The sequence below is a fragment of the Girardinichthys multiradiatus genome, chromosome 11 (genome assembly GCF_021462225.1).
Source record: "Girardinichthys multiradiatus isolate DD_20200921_A chromosome 11, DD_fGirMul_XY1, whole genome shotgun sequence".
In the NCBI taxonomy this organism is placed as follows: Eukaryota; Metazoa; Chordata; class Actinopteri; order Cyprinodontiformes; family Goodeidae; genus Girardinichthys; species Girardinichthys multiradiatus.
In genome coordinates, this window is record NC_061804.1 from 37,481,705 (window position 1) to 37,506,803 (window position 25,099).

Genomic DNA, 25,099 nt, shown 5'->3' on the forward strand with positions numbered 1-25,099 from the left:
CCTTTATTGAGACAATGGATTGAGGTTTTAAAGAAGTAGGAAATATAGTACATTGACATCTAGTGGCCACGTTACCCATTGCAACCTCCCCTTTTCTTGTTTTCATAGTGTCCTCATCCAGGGTTAACATCCAACAGTTGGTTAATTTAAACAGTAGGTGAATTTAAAAACAAAAAAAAGCTAACTTTTCTGTATATATATATATATATATATATATATATATATAAGTCAATTCTCTATAGAAATACGTACAGCCATGATGTAGCTAAGTCATGACATTATGGATATTCAGTACATAAAAAGATAAACAAGATTTTTCGTCAGAAAGAACATGTTCAGGTGGTCAAAAATAAGTTCTATATCATCATCTATCTTTCTTTAATAGCTAGGAAAATTTTCTCCACTATTATTTTTCTGAAACAAAATTTGTTACCACCGTGAAATATGTAATCAGCAAAATAAAAATTTAATTTTGGGTGGAGAATGGTGTCTAAAACCCATAATGAAATCCATAGGGACCCATAATAGTATTTTGTGCAAATGAACTCTCAGACAGTCAAGTCATTAAGACAACTTTTATTTTGAATTCGTCCAAGTGGATATATAACAGGAGCTATTACTAATAATAATTTTAAAAAATTAGCAAAAAATGTACAAAGCCCACCACAAAGCTTTTTTAATCCATTTTAGATCAGATACATATCAACTCCTACATGTTCAAAGAAAACTGCAACAGTTTTCCTTCACCAGCATGTTACCTGGATTGGTTAAAATGGATGTAAGAAGAAATATAAACTTTCCAAAGCTTGAATATGCTGTTGATGCAAGCTTATGGGGGCTTCTTGCTTGATAGTACAGAGCCATTCAAAAGCCTGGGTGAGAAGCTGTATGTGTGCTGGCTGTCAGCAGGAGAGTTTATTGCTTATCATCAGGTGCAGGCAGTTTCTCAAGCGTGGGTTCCATGCCCCAGATCTCACGAGCATACTGGGCAATGGTGCGATCACTGGAGAACTTGCCACATCCAGCAATGTTGTAGATCACCTTCCTGGTCCATTCCTTGGTGTTCTAATATAAGACACATTTAAATAACAAATAAGCAACAGAATCAGTCATTTTGTGTCCTTTTATTATGACTAAACTAATAAGACTAATGCTAAATAACGCTGTTAACAATAATAATTTATTTTTAATTAATACCTTATAGAGAGCATTGACTTTATCCTGGCATTTAATGTAGTCTTCATAGTCAGCAAAGACCTTGAACCTGAGACGAAAACAAAACTAACTTGAATAAAATGAATAAAACACACAAGATACAGAAGTAGGTTTACACGCATTCTCATTTTGTATGAGAGGGCAGTGAGGATTTTTTATGTGGGTGATATGGCTCGTTGCCCAGAGCTCCACTGTGGCAGCCGGGAACTGAGTACTCAAATAATAATAATAGTATTTAAAAGTTTCTACTGCTTATTTCTATGCCCATTCAATAAAGAACCTGTGTAATAACAGTCATGTTGATGTCTGAGTAAAAATTCCTAGATTCAGTCTCAATTTCGATTTTAACTCTGCTGAAAACTGTTCTGTTCCGCCAGGCTTTTATGTTATGATTTTAATTGTGTTTTCATGTAGTTTTTAATGTGATTTTCTTGTACAGTGCTTTGTGACTTGTGTCTGTGAAAGGCGCTTTATAAATAAACGTTACTTACTTACTTACTTCTAAAACTCTGCATTGAAACACTCAAAACACTCAAACCTTCATTAAATTACTGTAGGTGCTATAGAAATTCATAGAGGCCTGATTCATACCAACCAGTCGGCTCTACTGTCTGTCCAAGTAAGGAGCCTGTTTGAACATAATGTTCGTATCTGTACCTGCCTACTACGAACTCTCTGCACGCATGCGCGTCCCTGAAATGTTTTGTATTTGTAATGACATTGCACACTAAAAGCGTAAAAGCAACAATAATACTCTCAGTCAAATGGTGGCACAAACAAACAACAGACATTGAAACTGTACAGTATGAATGCAAAACATTTAACTCTTGGGGGCGCACATGTATATATATATATATATATATATATATATATATATATATATATATATATATATATACATATATTTAATATATATGTGTTAGATTTTGATGTACCTGTCATGATGCATCAGCATGTTGACGATTTCTTTAAACAGGTCTGCCTGCTTTGGGCTAAAGAAGCCACCTGCAATCTGGTCAATGGCTTGTTTCAGCTCAGGCAAGCGGTTGTAATATTCCTCAGCATGGTATCTAAGCAGAATGAAGAATAATTTAAAAAAACATTTACAAAAGCACAAGCTTATCTCTGTGGCAACAAGCCCTTTAATCAGTGCAGATACAAAACAGCTACTTGTTCTAGACAGTTCCACCTTTTAATGCAGCAAACCTAATAATGCGAGAGCAAAAACTTCTCAGTCTTTGAGCACCAAAGAGCAAAGAGAAAGGAAAAGATTATTACTACAACCAGTGGAACAGCTTGAAGCTGCTGAACTGTCAGAGCGTGTGGAGCTCACTGCAGTGATTCTAAAAGGTCTTGACAGTTGGCCTCTCTCTGAGGTATTTCCCCACAAGCATCTGATAATGATACTTTGATGGAACAAGTAAAAAGAAAAGGATAAACCTATCTGTACTCTGTCTGTGACCCTGTGTCTTCCCATATGGGATTCTAATATATTCCTGAGCCAGTAAAAGTTAATTTTGTCCTCTTGAATGTACATGAAAGATTCGTGGTGGTGTTCATTCTTTACCCTTTTTTGTCGAGTGCATCAACATCATCCACCCTCATGCCAAAGATGAAGATATTGTCTTCCCCAGCTTCCTCTGCCATCTCAACATTAGCTCCATCCATGGTTCCAATGGTCAGGGCTCCATTAAGCATGAACTTCATGTTGCCCGTACCAGAGGCCTCAGTGCCGGCTGTGGAGATCTGCTCTGACAGGTCTGCTGCTGGGATGGCTGCAAGATGGCAGGAGAAGGTTAATTGATTTCATTTATGTTTCATATTCGTGTTTTACTATCACTGTTGATTGAGTTCTTACCTTTTTCTGCCAATGTAACTCTGTAGTTTTCCAAAAAGATGACCTTCAGGCGATCTCCAATCACCGGATCATGGTTGACCACTTCACCGATAGCTGTGATCAGACGAATGATCATCTTGGCTGTGTGGTATCCTGGTGCAGCCTGCGAGTTGAGGTCAGTTAAGATATGATAATAAATATTTTCTAAGTCCAATCCTTTTCATTATAGTACAAACCTTTCCTCCAATCATGACGGTTCTTGGAGTCCATTGCTTGTTAGGCTCTCTCTTGATACCTGACAAGAATAACAACAAAATTAACTTAACTTCAACAATCTGACACTAGAAAAAAAATGTAGTAACTGTGTAAATAACTCGGTGGGAATGCTATAAACTGAATGGATGAGCTGGAAAGTACACAGGACCATCTGAATCTAAATTGTTAAAAAGTACTTTCAGAGCTCAAGAATAAGCAGACAATAATAAAAAACTAAAATCTCAGTTTCGCGTTTCTGGCATATTTATTTATCGCTGCGATTTTATAGTCCAAGCTAAAATTTGCATTAGGAGCTAGAGGGTAAGTTAAGTTCGGTAGTTAGGTGTAATAATCCCCACAATTCATTACATTGTCCTCTCAAAACCTAAAATTGTTTCATGGAAATGTTCCCACATCGGTGGGGAAATTCCTATTTCCCCCACTTCAAGGACGAGTGCCTTCAGCAACCTTTGCCAGTATCAAGAAGGATTTGCTGAAAGACTTCATCTGATTAAGCAGTCAGTTCCTTCTGTCTATGGAAATGATGGATATAGCAAAGCAGTAAGCTGCAAATACCACTAAAATGACAACAAACTTTATTCTAGACCTAAATTTATTGTGTATTGAAATGACATCATGGCCACTGTTTTGATAGCAGTAGCGTCGTGCCTTCTGCTTATCTTAGTTCTGTGTGCTGCTTTTAGCTCCTTGATAACATAACCGCACTGCATGTTTTGAATAGTATTACATAAACAGTTTTGCAGTGTTTTTGCCAGTTTTGTCTTGTTTCTGCAGTGCTAGATAATTGTTATCAAACTACAAAAATGGCCAAACGGATTAAAGTGGAGCGCTCTTTGACCTGTAGGGGGCGTGTTGTGAAGTGCCTCAACAGCATTTAAAGAGACCGAACCAAAACGAGTTGCTTTCAGAAGCACCTCAGAACAGGGGTGAAAGAGTGGCATGTGGAGCTACAATAAGGAATTCAGACCAAAGCTTTGCATAACTGAATAGTTTAGGTGTGAAATGAAGGATCTAAAAGCATGATATGTCCCTTTAAAGAAATTGAAAATATAAAAAGCTGTTTTTTGTTGATGATTTCATTTAACAAGTGACAATTACTATTAAAACCAATGTGTGACCTTATGTGAAACCTCTTTGAATCTTGAATCTTGAATTAGCTGTGATTAGTCACATGTTTGTTGTTCAGTTTAGCTAGCTGCACCCATGCCTAATTACTGCTAAACAAGACATTTCTTAAATAGAGCCTGTCTGACCACATGAAGTAGGATAAAAGACCTAAAAGATCACATCATGTCCTGATATAAAGAAGTTATTAAAGGTTACAAAACCATTGGAAACGCTTTGGGACTCTAGAAAGAAAGCATGGAGCACCTGCGAATCTTCTCAGCAGTAGCCGACCTACTAAAAATTACTCTAAGAGTGCATCGATAACTCATCCAGGAGTTTCACAAAACAACCCAGAAACATTTTTTAATTACTACAGGCCTCATTTAATGTCATTGTTCATGATTCAGCAATAAGAAAGAGGCTCGGCATCGATGGCAGATTTCCAAGATGAACACAAACTCCCTCACCATACCGACAGTCAAACATGCTGGTGGTAGTGTTATGGTCTGGGGCTGCTTTGCTATCTCCGGACCTACATGACTTGAAATAATTGTTGGAACCATATTTTATATTTACTCAGGATTTCTTTTTCTGGTGATAATATTTGTTTGATGATCTGAAAAAGGACAAATAGAGAAATCAGTAAAGGGACATTTTTTCTCCTGCACAAAGTATCTGTTGGCTCAGAGTGACACTTAAGATGTGAGAGTTAAGCTAAAACTGCCATTGTCAGCTTTGACATGGCTGTCAAACTGTTTCTATTACAGTAAAGCCTGTATTTTCTTTCATAAACATATGGCTTTTATTTTCCTGGAATCAAAACTGTAGACACAGGACAGAGATAAAATAATCAGTTTTGTTCAAATTTCGTTTGACATTTTTATTCAAAGATCACACTATTTGAAAGAGGTCACACTTCCTATGTTTTGTTGTATAAATCGTGGAAGAGCAGGAATTGGTTTGAAGAAAATCTGGAGAGTATGTAAAAACAGGATATGGCCTGGATATTAAACATGTATTTCTTGTAAGAAGAGCTGTTTTACTTTGAATGGCATTTCCAGCTGAAAATTAAGAAAATTAGCTAGCTATCAAAGCTCAGAAGGTGTTAAAGACTTTAAATGATTTAAAGTCTTTCCCCCTTCATTTCAGTTGGAAACATTTTTAAGTTGAATTTACACAGGCATTAAACCTATAGTTATGTGAATGCAGTGTCCTAATAAATAACTAAACATTTTGTATTAGAATGAATAAAATAGAACCACAACTGTAGAAGTACATAGACTGCAGCCTGGATTAATCTTTCTAATTTGTCGTAGAGCCATTCTGGGATCGACTTAAACATTAAATTGGGCCAGTGACTTATGTGACCTTCACAGCCTGATTAGTGACCTTAACATTCATGTAAGTGTAATTGTTCTGATAAATGATTAATAAGCCTGTTACTTCCAATTCAAATTCAGAAATGAAAAACATTTTGGATGAGAGGTTAAAGGTCTTCAAGAAACTGAAGAAGAATTGTAGTTCCCTTCTATTCAAGCACTTAGGTTTTCCATGTCATAGATGACAGATAATCTACACCAAAGATTGCAGAAGTGGCCAATGAATGCACATAAAAAATCAAAAGATCTAAAGGGTATCAATGGTGCAAATGCTTTTACACAATAAAGTAGATATAGAGGCAGAGGTTGCTAAAACAGTACTTACGGTTGTAGTAGGTGATGATGTGGAGACAGTTGAGCAGCTGTCTCTTGTATTCATGGATTCTCTTGACTTGGACATCAAACATGGAGTTGGGGTTTATCTTCACCTTGTAGTGCTCCTCCAAGTGCACAGCGAACTTCAGCTTGTTCTCCTACAGGATCAAAACATTTGTTTTTTTAATAAATAAAAAAAGTACTTCCCGTTGCTTGCCTACTGTAAACAGATGCAATATGCAAATTCAGTTAAAGCAATTACAGGAAGCAAACAATAAATGAAACACAAACACGGGCAAAATGCCAATGAAAACTCATAAAATGTCACGCCACCTCTCTACACTGATTGCTGGCTGTCGCAGTCTGGGTGGGCTGTGTGTCCAGGACATATTTATCATAATTGGGTTTTAATTACACAGAGAGAGAAGTAATGATACCGGGAAATGCATGTGAAGTATAGAGGAGAGATATCCAGATGGAGCATGGGAATGCCTGGGAATAATATGTGTACCTGAAAAGCCAGTTGCTGTTTCTATGGTTGACGGACATGGTTTTGGTGCCAATCTGCCTACAATTACACAAACAATTCCATAAACCTTGATTTGTTTTATTGGAATTGTATGTGATTGACCAATTCAAAGGACTGGATATTTGTGTAGAATGATGAAAAAAAAGAGCATATATTGCGTAATGGAGTTGGACCACCTTTAAAATGCTAATGGGGAATGCTCCAGGGAAGACACTCTGTTGACATTGTCTAAGCTGAACAGAAGAGGACTTTATCTCAACCAGGCCCATATCAAGAATGTGCGCATCGATCTGGAGAAATTCTAAGCCGAATGTGGAATTCCTGTCAAACTATGACCACAGCCCCTTTTAATAAACCTTTCAGACAATACGTACACCTTGTTGGACCACTTGTTTGCTGAGTATTGGACTATCTGCACATTGTTGGACGTCACTGTGCTCCTCCAATGGCATCGGCCATTTTGTACCTAGGACAGCCCGCTCCTACATATCCCATCGAGCATTGCGACTGATATGACTGGGCCTCCCAAGTCTGACGTCACAGGACGCTATATAGGAAGGCGCTCATGTTTGAAAACTTGCCTTCTGCTAGGAACCGGACTAGTGACTGAAGTGCGTCACTTCAAGAGAAGAGCTCTTTGCAGAGTTCATTCATTCTCTCTCGTTGGACAACGAACAATTCATAACTGAGGTTTTTGGACTAAGAAGGCCAGAGATTTCACTTTGCCAATCGAAGACGTGAGTTGAACACGTAACTGAGAACACGGAGTTTCGGAGAGACGAACCGCCATCGTGTTTAATTTCCAAGTCGACTTTGATGGTCAGATCATATTTTTCCTTTTTGTCAAGAAGACCAAAGGACGAAGACTGACCGCTTTCCCTGAAGTTAATTGTGGACGCACAATTAACTTACCCCCACTTTTCCTCGCTCGAATTCCCTCGCTCAGGAAGACGACGACACCAAGTAAAACCCATCTTTTATTTAATCTTTTATTTCTTTATTAGAAGGCCTGGGCAGGGTCAGAGGTTGTAGAAGCGATCAGAATCGCTGGTTAGGATCTCATGTGTTCTGAATAATATGTGCATGTAACCTTGCTTATTGAAACTTTGATGTGTTATGTTGATATCGGGATCCGCCGCGGTCCTAGAGCTGCTTGTGTTTACTATCTGAGAGTCAACGCGGATGCATTGTAAAACTGGACTGTTAAAACGACCTCAGGGTAAAATTCTCCATTTCCCCTTTGTCTTCAATCTCACTGTGCTAGCTTGCCGCCAAAAGTTAGAATCCTTTGTGCTCAGGAGTTAGGGGGAAGTTTTATGATCAGAAGACCATAAAGGACAGTCGGAGCTGCGCTACAATCCCCCACCACTCGCCACCACACCACCACTCATATTCTCATTTTCCTTCGTCTGTAGTGCCATAAACTGCTGGTTGATTCAATACATACCCACTACCGTTTGTTGATTTTTGCTTATTTAGATGTGTTACCCCTGTGTTGTAGAATTTTGCATGTTGAGTAGGTGAAAATTAATAAATATTTACATAGATAAAGAGAGAGTGTTTTGTGTTTCATTGTGTGCGAAAGTGATGTGTCAGTCAAAATAAGGTTCAAGTTCCACACGTTTCGGCAGAAACGGTCGATTAAACAGTGACATCTCCGGCAATAGTTATTAATTATTACGGAGTATTTAACGGTTGTAATTGTCAGAGGCGTTGAGCCACAATTACAACACCAGAAACATATCTGGTCTCGATTCATAAATGAGGACTTTTGGTTAAGAAATTGATTTTGTCAGATTATGATTTGTAATTATAATTATTGATCAAGATTAATCAATCAATAATCATAAACCCAACAACCTCCTACATTTGATTTTGTTTGATTATATTTAGACACCATCAGGCATCTAAACAGTGCATGTCTTGTCACATTTGGTAACTCTCAATATGTCTTCGACTGAGGAATGTCATCAAAAGAATTATATCCCCCAAAGTTTTTTCATCTGTTTTTTCTGTTCAGATAAACACTCCCCATCCGAATTATGGCTGAACTCCAGATGAGCCATATCGGAGAATGAAAGCATGTCAGTCTAAACTCTAAACATCAATCAGAGGAGCAGCCTAGAGACCCATGGTAATTCTCAAGGAATTTCAGAGATCCACAGCTCAGGTGGAAGAATCTGTCAACATGACCACAATTAGTGTGCACTCCACATATTTATCTTTTACGGAATGGGTGAAGGTAAATACATATCAATCTTGGAATAAACATCTTAAAGGCTGCAAAAGATGATTTCTATCTAATCTGACTGATCTTGAGCTTTTGCAAAGAACTGGCAAAAGCTTCAGTCTCTTGATGTGCAAACCTAGCAGAGACATTCCCCAAAGATCAGCAGCTCTGATTGCATTGAAATGAGGATATGGATAAAGTACTGAGTGAAGGGCATTCCACATTTTTCAGATTTATATTAGTAAAAAGATGTAAAACCTTTGGGACTAAATGTGAAATTGTTCAGGAGATATAACTGGCCAGCTAATGAAGACAAACAAGATATGTTGAATCTGTGCAAAAATCTAATTTATTTTACACTGGCCATGGAATGTGGCCACTAAGGAGAGGGAAGGATTCACACAATCTATTTTTTTAACTACTGCTACTGAGGCATTGGTGAACACAGTTGATGGATCACAGTAGAACAAATACTGACGCTTACAAGGCATCCATTATTCACCTGTTTCACTTTGGCAATATCCCGAATCAAGGCATCATCACTCGCAAAGTCCCGGAGACGTTTCAACTGGTCAAGATCACGAATGAAGTCCTCACCAATTCTCTGGTAAGCAATAGAAAGACAGCAAGTCAGCACACACTGTCACATGGTTCACTCGGACTGATGACCTAAATATTAGCTTTGTGTTGTTTACGCCTTCTGAGAGCAGCTGACCTCAGCAATGACCTCAGCAAGCCCGGGGTTGCACATGACCAACCAACGGCGAGGGGTGATGCCGTTGGTCTTGTTTTGGAACTTGTGTGGCTCCATTTCATAGAAATCCTTAAAGCTGGAGGGTCAAGAAAGGATCAGCCATATTTTGTTGTACACATAGAGGAAATTTAGAGCTGCTTGGCATTCATGATCCAAATACATTTTTACACATACAATGCCTTGATATAGCATTCATACCCCTTGAGGGCTCTTCTCCATTTTGTACAAGCTAACTCAAATCTGTCAGATTGGATAGGTCAATTTTTTGCCACATGTTTATTTTTTTAAAGATTTTTTTGGCCTTTTTATTTTTTTTTTGGTTATGTTTTGAAAGTCAACAGACAGCAAGCGGGGTTGAGAGAATGGAAACACATACAGCACAGGTCACCAGGCCCAGAACCCGTTCCCAGGACAGCTTTTTCGGGGTCAGAAGCCTTCATATATTGGTCACACTCTCTACTGCTCTGCCACACACCACGCCCCATTTGATCATTTGTTTAGTTTCTTTTTCTCTGGAAATGATTAATCTCCATCCCTGTGTCAAGTGTTGCACAGCCTTTAACAGGTTTTCAGTGTCCCTACTGAAGATAACCTTGCCCACATCATGATGCTGCCACCACCATGTTTCACAATGGAGATGGTGTGAAATTAATGGAAGATTTTCAGTTTTTTATTTGTAATACATTTGAAAACCATGTGTCCTTTTTCTTCCACTGAAAAAATCAAAGAGGTGTAAATGACTTTTCAAGGCACTATAGTTATTAATTGATTAAAAGATTTTGGGTACTTACACCGTAGCTTTCAGGATGTCAGAGTGGATTTGAGCCACACCGTTGACAGCGTGAGAACCAACAATGCACAAATGGGCCATGTTAATCCTCTTCTGCCCACCTTCCTCGATCAACGACATCCGACGAAGACGATCAACATCTCCTGGAAATTTGGCAGCAACATTCTACAAAATCAAAAAGAATTTCTGATTTAAAAAAAAAAAATCTTTTTCTGCCCGTTAAATCAAAGTTGGTCTTTGTGCATACACAAAGGTCACGCAGTGAATTTAAAGTACAAGTTCCACCATGAGGATCATTTCCATCAGTGTGTGAGTAGATGAAAGCCTTCAGATGAAAGCATTATTTTTTTCATTGTGCAGTTCTGCCCACCACTTCATGTCAGAAATATTTTTGTCTTGTTTCAGCAGAGGCGTGGGAGTTTGCTTCTGATAGATGTTGAAAATAAAACTCAACATCATTTTACTTTTTGGGCTTTCACATTCCAGCCACTATTTAAAGCCATTCTATTTACCTTTAAAGCATTTCTTTTTGGCAAACAAAACAAACTAATTCACAGTTGCTCAGCTTTTAGTATTGTATAAATTCTCTATTAATTATTTTCAAATCTCCTTAGTGTTTGATTACTGTTAGAGATTAAATATAAATTAATTTCATTATAGTTTCCTTTTCAACTAAGCTGAATACACTATGTAAAGACTAAGTAATAGTCCTATTTAACCAAGAGGTGTATTGTCAGGTTGTGTTAGGAAAGAAGTTTTTGGATGTAACAGATTGTAGTATCTGTGCAGATGTTGCAGTTCACAGCACCAACCTCTAGGTGGCGACGGTTGATCTCGTAGACTATCTCCAGGTGACGGGGCAGCAGATGGGCAAACAGGTCAACTGGCCAGCGTTCCAGAGCTTCAGGAAGGACTGTGTGGTTGGTGTAGGCACAGGTCCTCACACAAATGTCCCAGGCCTAAACATCAACCACAGAAGACAATACTTTGACTTTTTTTTTACATATCCTTGTCTGTTCTATAATAAAATCCAAACATCAATTAGTTCCTTGAAAGATATCAAGATGCAGGTGTATCCCATGTATTTCTGTTAATTTTGATGATTACGGCTCAAAGCTAATGATAACCCAAAATTCTGCTTCTTAGATAGTTTGAATATTACATTACAACGGTCAAAGTTTTATGAACTATTCAATTTATTGTGTAAATTGTTTACTGCAAACTCCTGAATAATTAATCACTTTGGCAATACACCCAATTTACTGTGGAAGTTGAATAAATATAGGTGTAACTTTAGGAGAGCCTTGTTGGTAAAAATGTTGGTAACATCTAGTAACATCCAAGGCCAAATATAACTGATAAAATAAGGTTCTCATTTTTTGCTGGTGGGAAACTGTAATTCTGGATATGTTCAATAAAGGGGTATCATGCATCATTGACTATATTATATCTGAAACTCATACCATTAGTGTGAAGAGTTGTAACTTTTTGTGAACCTATTAAAACCTATTTTAAGGCAGCGTTTTCCCACTGAAGGAATTTTCATACTTCAACCGAAACTTTGAAATTTTGTTAAGCACCGACATGAGTTTTCACCAGTTTTAGAAAACCTAGCCTGAGTCATCAACTGTGGGGGTTACACAGTGTGATAGCAAGTCAGGGGATCTTGCTGAGCTGCATGCAATATTCATTTTAATGCAAGAAGAGAGCATCCATAAACCACGGTTAATACAAAAAAGGAGACAGTGACTCTGGTCAAGAACAATGAAATGTACAGTGTTTTCATTTGAATATGTTCAGCATCTGGGAGCATAATAGAAACAATGGGTGTTTAGGGTGTTTTTGCAAACATGAAAAATGTTTATACGGAAAATTTAAATATTACATAACCACTATAAAAATATTTTTAGTACACTATTTACAATCCATACTAGGAGGTCTGGGCACCCAATTAAACAACTTTAATCATAGCTGAATTTACAAGAAAAACATCTTCAAAATCATTTCCGATTCTACAAACTACATAATACACTGCTCAAAAAAATAAAGGGAGCACTCAAGTAACACATCCTAGATTTGAATAAATGAAATATTCTCATTGGATACTTTGTTCTGTACAAAGTTGAATGTGCTGACAACAAAATCACACACAAATCATCAATGGAAATCAAATTTATTAACCAATGGAGGCCTGGATTTGGAGTCACACACAAAATTAATGTGGAAAAACACACTACAGGCTGATCCAACTTTATGCCAAGCGTCCTGCACGGTGTTGGGCTGTGAGCACAACCTCCATTTGTGGACGTCGGGCCCTCATACCATCCTTATGGAGTCGGTTTCTAACTGTTTGTGCAGACACATACACATTTGTGGCCTGCTGGAGGTCATTTTGCAGGGCTCTGGCAGTGCTCCTCCTGTTTCTCCTTGCACAAAGGTGGAGGTAGCGGTCCTGCTGCTGGGTTGTTGCCCTCCTACGGCCTCCTCCACGTCTCCTGGTGTACTGGTCTGTCTCCTGGTAGCGCCTCCAGGCTCTGGACACTACGCTGACAGACACAGCAAACCTTCTTGCCACAGCTCGCATTGATGTGCCATCCTGGATGAGCTGCACTACCTGAGCCACTTGTGTGGGTTGTAGAGTCCGTCTCATGCTACCACGAGTGTGAAAGCACCACCAACATTCAAAAGTGACCAAAACATCAGCCAGAAAGCATAGGTACTGAGAAGTGGTCTGTGGTCCCCACCTGCAGAACCACTCCTTTATTGAGTGTGTCTTACTAATTGCCAAAGATTTCCCCCTGTTGTCTATTCCATTTGAACAACAGCATGAGAGATTGATTGTTAATCAGTGTTGCTTTCTAAGTGGACAGTTTGATTTTATAGAAGTTTCATTCACTTGGAGTTATATTGTGTTGGTTAAGAGTTCCCTTTATTTTTTTGAGCAGTGTATATCAAATTCATACCAATACAATTCAATCAAGTAGAGAGATTAGATTCAACAACGCTGTTCTGATCCCACACATAATGCAAGACAATCTAATCCAGATTAAGATGAAAATTGGTTTTTAGTTATTACTGAAAAGAAACCTAGCCAATTGCCCGGTCATTGACTTTGCAGGAGTCAATGCCCAGTCATTGACTCCTCCTCCTGAGCAAGCAAGTGGGGACAGTGGAAAGAAACATTTTTGTTTCTACAGATGGACCAACAGCAACTGATGACATGGCTCCCTGGACCTCAAGCAATGTGAGCTATGTGCTTCTCTAGTCCTCCTAAAAACTCTGGGAACTTGATCTCCAAATAAAAAGAGAAAATGGGATCTATGAGCAACAGTCCAGTAAATTTTTCTCAGCACCGGTAAGACTCTTCTGATGTTGTTTCTTTCAGGAGTGTCCTAACCAGAAATGCAATTGTTGTAGACCATGTCCCAAATCGAATGTTTGCGGAGGCTCATGAAGCACTAATTCCAAAATCAAACCACACCTTGTAAATCTCCTCCAAATTCAGTTATTTCTGTTGCTTGTGCACATTGTTCTGCCACAGTTTTTCCTTACACTCAACTTTCCCTTAACAGGGCCAGCGCCTCCTTAGCAAAGGCCTTTTTATGGCTCACTCTCCTTGTCAAAGACAAATGTAAAATCAGCATTCTCCCCCATGATTGTGTAGCTCATAACATAGGATTCCTGTATTTAAAATTGGTCCTATACAGGTCCTTCTCAAAAAATTAGCATATTGTGATAAAGTTCATTATTTTCCATAATGTCATGATGAAAATTTAACATTCATATATTTTAGATTCATTGCACACTAACTGAAATATTTCAGGTCTTTTATTGTCTTAATACGGATGATTGTGGCATACAGCTCATGAAAACCCAAAATTCCTATCTCACAAAATTAGCATATTTAATCCGACCAATAAAAGAAAAGAGTTTTTAATACAAAAAAACGTCAACCTTCAAATAATCATGTACAGTTATGCACTCAATACTTGGTCGGGAATCCTTTGGCAGAAATGACTGCTTCAATGCAGCGTGGCATGGAGGCAATCAGCCTGTGGCACTGCTGAGGTCTTATGGAGGCCCAGGATGCTTCGATAGCGGCCTTTAACTCATCCAGAGTGTTGGGTCTTGAGTCTCTCAACGTTCTCTTCACAATATCCCACAGATTCTCTATGGGGTTCAGGTCAGGAGAGTTGGCAGGCCAATTGAGCACAGTGATACCATGGTCAGTAAACCATTTACCAGTGGTTTTGGCACTGTGAGCAGGTGCCAGGTCGTGCTGGAAAATGAAATCTTCATCTCCATAAAGCTTTTCAGCAGATGGAAGCATGAAATGCTCCAAAATCTCCTGATAGCTAGCTGCATTGACCCTGCCCTTGATAAAACACAGTGGACCAACACCAGCAGCTGACACAGCACCCCAGAACATCACTGACTGTGGGTACTTGACACTGGACTTCTGGCATTTTGGCATTTCCTTCTCCCCAGTCTTCCTCCAGACTCTGGCACCTTGATTTTCGAATGACATGCAGAATTTGCTTTCATCCGAAAAAAGTACTTTGGACCACTGAGCAACAGTCCAGTGCTGCTTCTCTGTAGCCCAGGTCAGGCGCTTCTGCCGCTGTTTCTGGTTCAAAAGTGGCTTGACCTGGGGAATGTGGCACCTGTAGCCCATTTCCTGCACACGCCTGTGCACGGTGGCTCTGGATGTTTCTACTCCAGACTCAGTCCACTGCTTCCGCAGGTCCCCCAAGGTCTGGAATCTCCTTCTCCACAATCTTCCTCAGGGTCCGGTCACCTCCTCTCGTTGTGCAGCGTTTTCTGCCACACTTTTTCCTTCCCACAGACTTCCCACTGAGGTGCCTTGATACAGCACTCTGGGAACAGCCTATTTGTTCAGAAACTTATTTCTGTGTCTTACCCTCTTGCTTGAGGGTGTCAATAGTGGCCTTCTGGACAGCAGTCAGGTCGGCAGTCTTACCCATGATTGGGGTTTTGAGTGATGAACCAGGCTGGGAGTTTTAAAGGCCTCAGGAATCTTTTGCAGGTGTTTAGAGTTAACTCGTTGATTCAGATGATTAGGTTCACAGCTCGTTTAGAGACCCTTTTAATGATATGCTAATTTTGTGAGATAGGAATTTTGGGTTTTCATGAGCTGTATGCCAAAATCATCCGTATTAAGACAATAAAAGACCTGAAATATTTCAGTTAGTGTGCAATGAATCTAAAATATATGAATGTTAAATTTTCATCATTACATTATGGAAAATAATGAACTTTATCACAATATGCTAATTTTCTGAGAAGGACCTGTACAATGTTTAAAAAAATATTTGGGATTTTCTTTTGCTGTAAGCCATTACCAAAAAAAAAAAGAAACACATCACTACACTGTGTGTAATCTAGGTATTAGTTTCAGTTTTTGAATTGAATAAATTAAATAAATTATCCTTTTGATGATATTCTAGTTTACTGAGATATACCTTTGTTTAAGAATTAGTTTAAGAATTTATTTTTAAAAAGTGCATTGTTAAAAGTGCTGCCCATTTACCTTTTCCCAGGAGAGTTTCTCCTCATCAAGAAGAACCCTCATCAACTCAGGAATAGCCATTGCAGGGTGGGTGTCATTTAGTTGGATTGCAACCTATGTGTGCAGATAATCAGGACATTATAAAATATGCACAGAATGCCAGTAACTAACATAAAAAACTGAGTAGGTGCTGTTCATGTCAGCTAATACTCAAAAGGACACCTAAAAAACACACCTATAACCTGCTCGACATACTGACAGAAACTCTTTCATTGGGAAATTTGACAGAAGCTATTTTATTGAGTTTTCCCAGTTCACCTTGTCCGGCAGTTTGCTGAAGTCTGTGCGAGCGATCTCCCTGGACCCAAACTTGGACACCTTGAAACGGCGGATGATGTCTTGAAGGGTGGCAGATACCACAAAGTATTCCTGCTTTAGACGGAGTTCCTTCCCTTCAAAGAACTGGACACAAAGACCATTTTTGTTCAGAATTAGCTAGAATTAAACTTATTTTCATTTATAAAATTAGGACTTTCGTTCAGTTAAAACAACTTTTGTCATATAAGCATTTTCATATTTAAATGACAAAATGCAAGTTAAAATTTTCTTTTAACAATGATATAGCTTATTCACAGTTCAGTAGATGGTTTCACATGATATCCATCCATCCATCCGTCATAAATATCTCAACTGATTTCTTTCCATGCAGAAGCTCTACTCTAAATGATGTAGCATCTTACCCTATTTCTCAGTGTGAATGTAGCCACCCAGCCAGTTTTAACAGAGGAAGCTGATATCAGCAGCTTGCATCTGGAATCTCACTCCTTCAGTCATGAACAATATCTTATGACCACAAGCTTGAATGTTTTAAAGCCTTCAAGATTTTGTTTTTATTAAGATTATGCGTTGGTGTTGGCCTTTATTCACCATAATCAAAAACAGAAAACAAGCAATAAGAGAAGGAGAAACGTATGAAAAGTGTGCAATGCATTTGATCTCTGCTCTGTTCCTTGGTATTCCTCATGGTGTTTGTTCACTAACAAACCTCTGAGGCCTTCTCAGGAAGCAGGACTTATACTGAGATCAAATGACATACATGAGTCAATTTATTGATTAGATGATTTCTGGAGGCAATTGGTTACACCGGATTTTATTTAGGAGGTTAGAGTAAAGGGGGCTGAATTCAAATGCATGTCACACTTCTTAGATTTTCATTTGGAAAAAAATGGAAAACCAAACATCAATTTCCTTCAACTGCAAATATATTTATAAATGTATTGCTCTATTACATAGATACAATAAAATTCTGCGGTTCTGGTTGAGGTTGTTTTGTTTTGTTTTGTTTGTTTTGTTTGTTTTTTGTTTTTTGTTTTTTGTTTTTGTTTTTGTTTGTTTATTTTTATTTTTATTTTTATTTTTGTTTGCCAGCACAATGGGTAAGGCCAGAAAAAAAAGATTACTATGTATATGGATATTTTATGTATTTAAGCTAGTTACACAAATTTGACCCATGTCATGTTATTGAGCAATTAGCAAGCGAAAAATATCAATAATTTATATTAACAGGTATTGTGTGACATCTTAACCCAAGAAGTTGTGGTGCTCTGTTTGGATTCACTAAATGTTTGCTCCTCCATCATATATTTTCATATTGTTGACAGAAACACACAGCATAACTCAGCTGCACTGGCTGACCATTACAGCTCGTACTCTCACTTATACAGACATAAATTACTACGCCTCCACTGACTTATAGCTCAAACCAGACGGCTGTCTGTTGGTATAAATCCTCCTCCTTGGACTTTCAGAAAGAAGAGGTCAGGCCTTAATTCCGGTCTAAAAGACACTAAAACAACTCCTTGGAGAGGGCATAGTGACAAAACTGAAGACAGAACACATTCACTAGGGTTCATGTCATGCAGCTCTAAACTCAGGGTAATCACCAAACAGCCACCCAGTCTTATTCTCTGACCAAATATGCAGTTATGTGACAAAATTACAAGACTCCAATCAATATTCGTGATTTGATTACAGGTAAACATAAATATACATTGTTGTACTCATAAACAAAATATGTTTTTTAATGCATATTCTAACTTCAGAAAAAGTTTTTACTCTCTGATAGCTAGTTTTTACCTCTTTGACAGACGCCTGTATGTAGCCATCTACCATTGTCATTGTTATAATCCAGGGTCCAGTTCTGCTTCACCTTTATTTTTATTATTTTTTAGGAGGGCCTCATATTGTCCTGCTGCAGCAAAGCATTCCCAAACCTTGACACTCCCACCCCCATGCTTAACAGTTGGTATGTTGTTCTTTTCCTGGAGTGTTGTATTTGATTTATGCCAAACATGTCCTCTGTCCTTGTCCAACTAATTCATTTTTAGACTCATGTGTCCAAAGAAAATTATTTCAGAATACATTGTTGGAGACCTTTAAAATTGTGCAGTCTGCTTTCAGGGTGAACTTGTTTGAATGGCCAGACCTGGGCATGTTGGCAATAGGTCATAGTCATTGCCATGTATACTACTTTCTGTACAGTGGGATAGCTGATTTCAGATTTTTTAGAGACTTGTTTAAATTCCTTTCAAGATGCAAAAGTTGGTACACTCGCCTTCTTGAAGGCCTCAGACAGCTCCTTTGATTTCACCATGGTGTTCACGCCCTCTTAAACAGCCAGGAGCATAACAAACTGTTTGACGTTTAAATAGGGACAACCTCCTTCCCCTTTTATCACCATTTTAGGAGGAAATAAATTTGAGGGTTTCCTAATTTTCCAGATATTGAACCAGATGGCATTTTAATTACGCTTTGAAACATATTAAATAGTTTTTTCTTTGGGTTTTATTATTTATTTATACAACTTAAAGTCAAAATTGATAATAAATATCCATTTGTCCAAATGTGTTAGGAAAACACATAGGCTTTTATAGGGTCTCCTAATTTTTCACATGACTGTAAATGGTGGGTCATTGGGTCAGGTTCTTGTGGATCAAAAGCAAAATCAAAAGGAAAGGAGTTTTTCTTACATTATCGTTGGGGTAAAGCACACGGGAGATGTTCTCAGCCAAGTTTCTGTCCAAAACAGCTTGAATGTAGCCACCAATGTTGACTATAAGCAGAAAATAAAACATAACCCATGGTTCATTAAGATGTGGTACATGACCGCAATTTAAAAAGTGTGACCAAAGCCTGACACGTACAGTCTTTGAGGTTGAACTCGCAAGGAGCCTTTGCAGACCATAGCCTCATGGTGTTCACAATGTTGTTTCTGTAGCCTGGCACAGGTGTGTCATATGGAAGAGCCAACACTACCTATCAGTGTATGAAGAGACAGAAATATTTTATGTCATCTGTATTATCTCATCTGAGTAATGTTTAATCTTTGTTACTTCAGAATATACTTTTACCTGGGTATCCACCCATTTCACACCATCGGGGTTATGCTCTGTTCTGCCATAGAAGTGAATTGGACGCATGTACTCGGGTCGAGCCTTCTCCCAGGGGTTGCCATAGCGAAGCCAATCGTCGGCCTCCTCCACCTGACGAGTGGCAAACATTCATTAGGTAGCTGGCTTCCCTGCTGAGCCAGACAGAGAGCAAGAGCGATATCTGCTTATAAAAGCAAAGGAAAAAATTCTTCCTGGTAATTTATGGTAAAAAAAAAAAGGGGACTACCACTAAATGCAGTGCCTTGCGAAATTATTCCAACCTATTGAATGTTTTGACATTTTCTGATGTTACAACATCAAAGTTTTGCTTATAATATTGAGATTTTATGAGAGCAATATAATGAAACTGGACCATTCTATAGCATGAAAATGCTTTGATGTAAACTATTTCATGTAGCTTTGGCTGTATGTTGAGGGTTGTTACCCTGCTGGAAGGTAAACCTCAGTCATAGTTTCCAGTCTTTTGCAACTCCTGTTAGATTACCCAATTTTTAGTTCCATCTATCAACTTATGCCAGCTTTCCTGTTCCTGCTCAGTAATATTATCCCCACAGCATGATGCTACCATCACCATGTTTAACCTTGGGGATGTTTTGTCTGGCCTATTTTAGCAAAATAGGCCAAAAAGTCACATATTTGCCTCATCTGCTAAGAACCTCTTCTTAAAAATTGTTGGCTGGGTTGCCTACATGGCTTGTAGGCACACTACACCACACTTCTCACCTTTTCAGATTTTTACTTTTATTTTGAGAAACTTGTATATGTTTTATATATATATGTAAAACATTTTGTTGGTGTATTAAATAAAAGTGTAATAAAATGTTGGGCATTGAAGTTTGTAGTTGTAATATGACAAAATGTAAAACAATAGTTGTATAAGTGTGAATATTTTTGCAAGGCACTGCATTAATATTCACAGAAAAAAGGAGTAAAAGTCTCATAGAAAACCAGAAGATGATCTTTTTCAATACCTGCCATCCATTGACAATTTTTTGGTTAAAGATGCCAAATTCATAACGAATGCCATAACCATAGGCAGCCAGGCCCAATGATGCCATTGAGTCCAGGAAACAGGCTAAACAAACAGAGTCCATGAAAATGTGTTCATTTAAAACAAGAGACATAGTTCTTCCAAGTGTAAAAAATAAAATAAAATAAAATATCTACCAGCAAGACGACCCAGACCTCCATTACCCAGACCAGCATCTTCCTCCATGTCCTCCAACTCCTCCATGTCCAGACCCATCTAGAAGGAATGAGCAGAAGATGCAGGGATTTAGGGGGAGGCTTCTCCTTTATGCACTCTTTGGAGACAGAATTTCACTCTCATTAGAGGATTAACTTAAGCTCCTTTGTCTCACCTGGTACATGGCCTCATCACAGGCATTCTCCAAGGCCATGTTGACCATGGTGTTCTGGAGAGTCCGACCCATGTAGAACTCCAGGGAGATGTAGTACACACGCTGCAGATTGGACAAAAAAAAATGGGAAATCCTGTCAACTTTGATAAACTGAACAAATTATTATAAAGGTGCTAAGAGGTTTTATTTGTGCCCCTATGTTATAACAGTAAAAGGTCCTCCCGGCTGAATGATTGGTGCATACCGTGGTTCTTAAAGGTATACACACACCTGTTAAAATCCCATGTCTTTTTACTATGAGAAAAGGAGAGCATGAAAATCTAGGATTATTTCAAAGCTTTCTTCATATATAAGGTGGTATTTATCCTTTAATGTCAGAAGGAAAATGCATATTAAACCAATACTTAACTGAGGCACTTTTTGGGCCTACTTCAGAATTTGGTCCTTTTTTGCTTGGAGTCGCAACATCGTACATCTTAACTTAGCAAGATTTGTCTAGTCTAATTTAAAAAGGTTCTCCAAACGCATCAAATTCTGAAGACATTTCTGGTCCACAGCAATCTTCAGGTAAACTTAGTTCTGTACTCTGGCAATCCATTGTAAAATGTTCTGTTTCCTCGCATTAACCCATTCCTTTGTTGATTTGTTTGCATGCTTGGACTCTGTGTTGCACAAAAATACAATCTCTCTTCAGCTTTTAAGCAGATAACCCAAGGTTTAGGGCCCGAACTGGTCTCTGGAACTATTCCTAACTTTATCCATCTTAAAAATACCTCAGCTCTATCTGAAGCACAATATTCACAGAGCTTGAAGCTGTCACTATCGTGTTTTAACATGGGTATGATGTATTTTATGAGATAATGCGTTGTTCTTGTGCCAGAGTTTTAGCACAAAAGTTCAAAATTTATCTAATACATTCTTTCACAAGGGTTTAGGAAATTTTAGCTTGGCCTGGGTAGTTTTTTAGACAGAAAATTCTGTTTTGCAACCCCACTCTTTAGTCCAGGCACATGGAGAACACAGAAAATTATTGTCAAATGTAGAACACAACCAGTTCTTGTTTGAAATTCCTGCAGGCCCTTTAGTGTTTATGAAACCATGATATAGCTGGTCTTTATATTTATCTAATTTCTCTCGTAAAGTTGTTTTTCACTTAAATTGTACAGGTCTATGTCACATTAAATGTGGAAAATGTTTATCAAAGTACATTTTCTGATATCACACTTTTAAACAGGGGTTTGCACACTTTTATAAGCCACTGTATTTGGCATTGAAACTATAAACCTGTGAATTCATATGTCAAAATAACACCCACTTCTTTCTTAAAAAAAATCAGGTTTCATGATTTAGTTTCATGGTTGGGAGCAGACATAAATGTGCCACCTGAGCCAGTGTTTAGCCTTTGCCATTTAGATGTTGTTTTTTCTTTTCTTCTGACATGGAAGGGCACACACTGGCAGAGGAGGGAAGGAGGAGGGCCAGGGAAGGGAGCAGGGAGAGAAGGGGGAGTAGGGGAACAGATTGCTTTGGGTATTACATAACGTCCAACATTTTGGAGCAGGCAAAAAATAGCTCGTGTAGAGGTCACCGTAAAGGTCAGCCAGAACCTGGTAACCTTTAATTGTGGAGTTCAACTCCGGGTAGACAGGGACTGTTCAAATAGATGTTTCAAAATGACAGTGAGTGCTCACTGACAGGGGCTCTGTCTTAATTAGTGCACAGGATTGAATAAATTATAATAGTATGTTGCTAACTGTTTTCCTCTTTGTGCCTTCCAGTTAGACCAGCATGTTATTCACCTTTGAGCTTTCAGTTCAAAGCTCAACTCCAACATGTCATTCTGCTTTGGATTGAGCACTGACCTCTGAGCAAACATTTTCATACAATGTTTCTTGAAAGAAGCTGGCCTTTCTGCAAAGGGGGTTCTCTCTCCCAGCTTTGTTCATTAAGTATATTAATGAGCCTTCATAGAATATATTCTCACACAAAAGTAAGAAAAGATGGAGCTGACTTTTACCCTGCTTTTCAACTCTTCGCCTGTAATTACACACGATTCCGGCTGACATTTCTAAGTGCAAAGGTGGTGCAGCTTGCAGTTTTATTGTTTCATTCAAGAGAGCCAGCAGCTTATTGTTCCTCTAAGGTTTGCGGTTGTAGCTGCTGCTTAATGACTCAGAGGCTGTTGACATAAAGCTTTAATGTAACCGCATTTCAATGAGCAAGCTTCGGATGTCCTTGGAGCACACATGCTCACACAACCTCAGCGAGGAGGAGGAGTATCTGTTTGCATTCAGACGGGACAGGAACAGAAGGTCATGGGTGGGTTTAGTGTTTCAACACATTGTAAGCAATGGGAGCATACCAGCAGGGTGCTAAGAAGTCCCCCACCCCAACAAAGTCTAAATGTCATGACTGGCACACACTGGCATCAGTATGTTAAAACTGTACTTGCTCATCCTTCTTTGTTTTTGGTGAATTTTAGTGACTGTATTATACATTCCCTAACAGATTATTTGTTTTTTATGAATCAAGCCATTTTTAGAGATAATGCCATCTTAGACCCCCTTTTTTGCAAAGGACAAATGCAAAGATTATATTGGAAAAACTTTGCTATCATGTATCAATCTATTGTGATTTGCATGTGTAACTGAAACATCTCTTTAATCAGGGCCCCAAAACTGGCTCTAGCCTAGGGGCTCACATTCTCCTAAATCTGGCCCTGGACCTGAAGTTGGACCCAACTTAAGCTTTACTGCGTCTTTTATAGCACTTATTGTCCCATGCTGATGATAACCAGTCACTTGTTTCAGCCTTGAATTCAATAGTTTAGAAAACTGAGTAAGTGTAGCTAATTTGTACCAATACTTTGATCTTGCAAAAAGTTTTTATTATAAAATGTTACGCAGACGGGGTGTGGGTGGCATACCAAAACCAAAAGCTACAACAGAATTTCTGGGTTTTTATCATGCTAGGTGAAGAGTGCCAGACATTAAAAATTGCCCCATTAAGGCAAATAAATATATTAATAAATGTTATTCATTGGTGGAGGTGGGTGGGGGTGGCGGGTTCTGGGGGTTCCCATTGCCGCCTTTGGATCCCCTCAGTGACACCACTGTTACAAAACTATGAAATCCAAATTAATTGCAAATTATGACTGTTCATGTTAAAGGTGAGGGCATTTTACTATATCCTACACACAGAATATTTCAGATTATTATTCCACATAATTGTAATAGAACTGCAATTGTTTTTGATCTCTTTCACTGATATTTTATGTTAAATGGGTATATGAACATTTTGGCTTACATTTGCTGCTGCACTGTGCAGAACTTACTTTGGGATCTTTCTCATAGTAGTGCTGCTGGGTTCTGATCCACCTGCCCACCAAGTGGTCTCGCACTGTGTGGGCGAGAGCAAAGTAGTAATCCCGTTTGGTGGCCACATTCCTGTCCTTCACCAGTGTAAAGTGGAGATGTCTGTTGAAGTTCTGCTTCAGATCTGTGACATTCTCTACGCCGGCGAGGCCCTTCACCGAAATCTGTTTCTTCCTATCATGGTCAGACAGAGGTTTGGACATGTTGGCAGCTTGGCTCCCTGAGATCAGGTGAGGATATAAAGGAAAAAGCTCAGAGACACAGCCAGAGAAGCACCCAACAACACAGGCACAGGACAAGCATTTTAAAGACACTTGCATGAATATTAAGCAGAGGGTGGAGTGGCCTCTGTGTATTGGATAAAGGGTGGACAGAACATGCTGAGGCAGAGGACATCACTTTGAGTCTTATGAATAACCATAAAGCGGGCTATTTGAGACCAATGACGTGTCCCTGGCAGAAGGACAGAACAACCAATAACATGATACTACCATTTACAGGCGGCATAATCATTGTAAACAAAGTGAAGATTTTCATAACTGTTGCATTTACACAATGCATACAGTGCCATGCATAAGTATTCATACCCCTATAAGGATTTATTTGTTGTGTTACAGTCACAAATCACAGTGTATTTTATTGGGATTTATCTGACCAATCAAAGCAAAGTAGCGTGTCATTGTAAAGTGCAAGAAAAATAAATTAACAGTTTTCAGACATTTTTACGTATACAAATCTTAAAAGTGTGAGGAGTATTTGTATTCAGCCCCCTTTACACTGACATCCCTAAATAAAATATTGGTATAAATAGGGTATAGAGGTTTTTAAAAAACATGTGTGAAGAAAACATCACCAGGAAGACCAAAGAATGCAGCAGAAAGGCCGGGCATACATTAATGGCAAAGTTAAAAGAAACAATTGAGTATAAAATAGTAGCCCCATATCTGAAA

At 38.6% G+C, this 25,099-nt stretch overlaps 1 protein-coding gene across 1 annotated transcript; it reads right to left on the minus strand.

The window, feature by feature from the left end:
• Positions 1-561: 561 nt before the first annotated feature.
• pygma (phosphorylase, glycogen, muscle A) lies at positions 562-24,433 on the minus strand. The gene is made up of 20 exons (XM_047379992.1): positions 24,110-24,433; positions 20,776-20,877; positions 20,582-20,660; positions 20,386-20,489; positions 19,373-19,504; positions 19,166-19,277; positions 18,992-19,074; positions 16,281-16,424; positions 15,984-16,076; positions 11,245-11,391; positions 10,434-10,597; positions 9,604-9,718; positions 9,391-9,492; positions 6,140-6,287; positions 3,289-3,347; positions 3,074-3,215; positions 2,783-2,990; positions 2,151-2,285; positions 1,198-1,264; positions 562-1,065 (listed from the first exon to the last, which is right to left on the minus strand). Exons 1-20 carry the CDS (start codon positions 24,350-24,352, stop codon positions 916-918), a joined length of 2,529 nt encoding a protein of 842 aa, XP_047235948.1. The 5' UTR covers positions 24,353-24,433; the 3' UTR covers positions 562-915.
• Positions 24,434-25,099: the final 666 nt, after the last annotated feature.

Bases quoted from the DNA above. Each gene is read 5' to 3' on its own strand.
- pygma (XM_047379992.1), bottom strand. From the start codon at position 24,352: ATGTCCAAACCTCTGTCTGACCATGATAGGAAGAAACAGATTTCGGTG. The intron at 20,878-24,109 runs GTAAGTTCTGCA...TCCAATCTGCAG, and splicing joins ACTATGAGAAAGATCCCAAA to CGTGTGTACTACATCTCCCT. The intron at 6,288-9,390 runs GTGAATAATGGA...TTGATCCTGTAG, and splicing joins ATATTGCCAAAGTGAAACAG to GAGAACAAGCTGAAGTTCGC.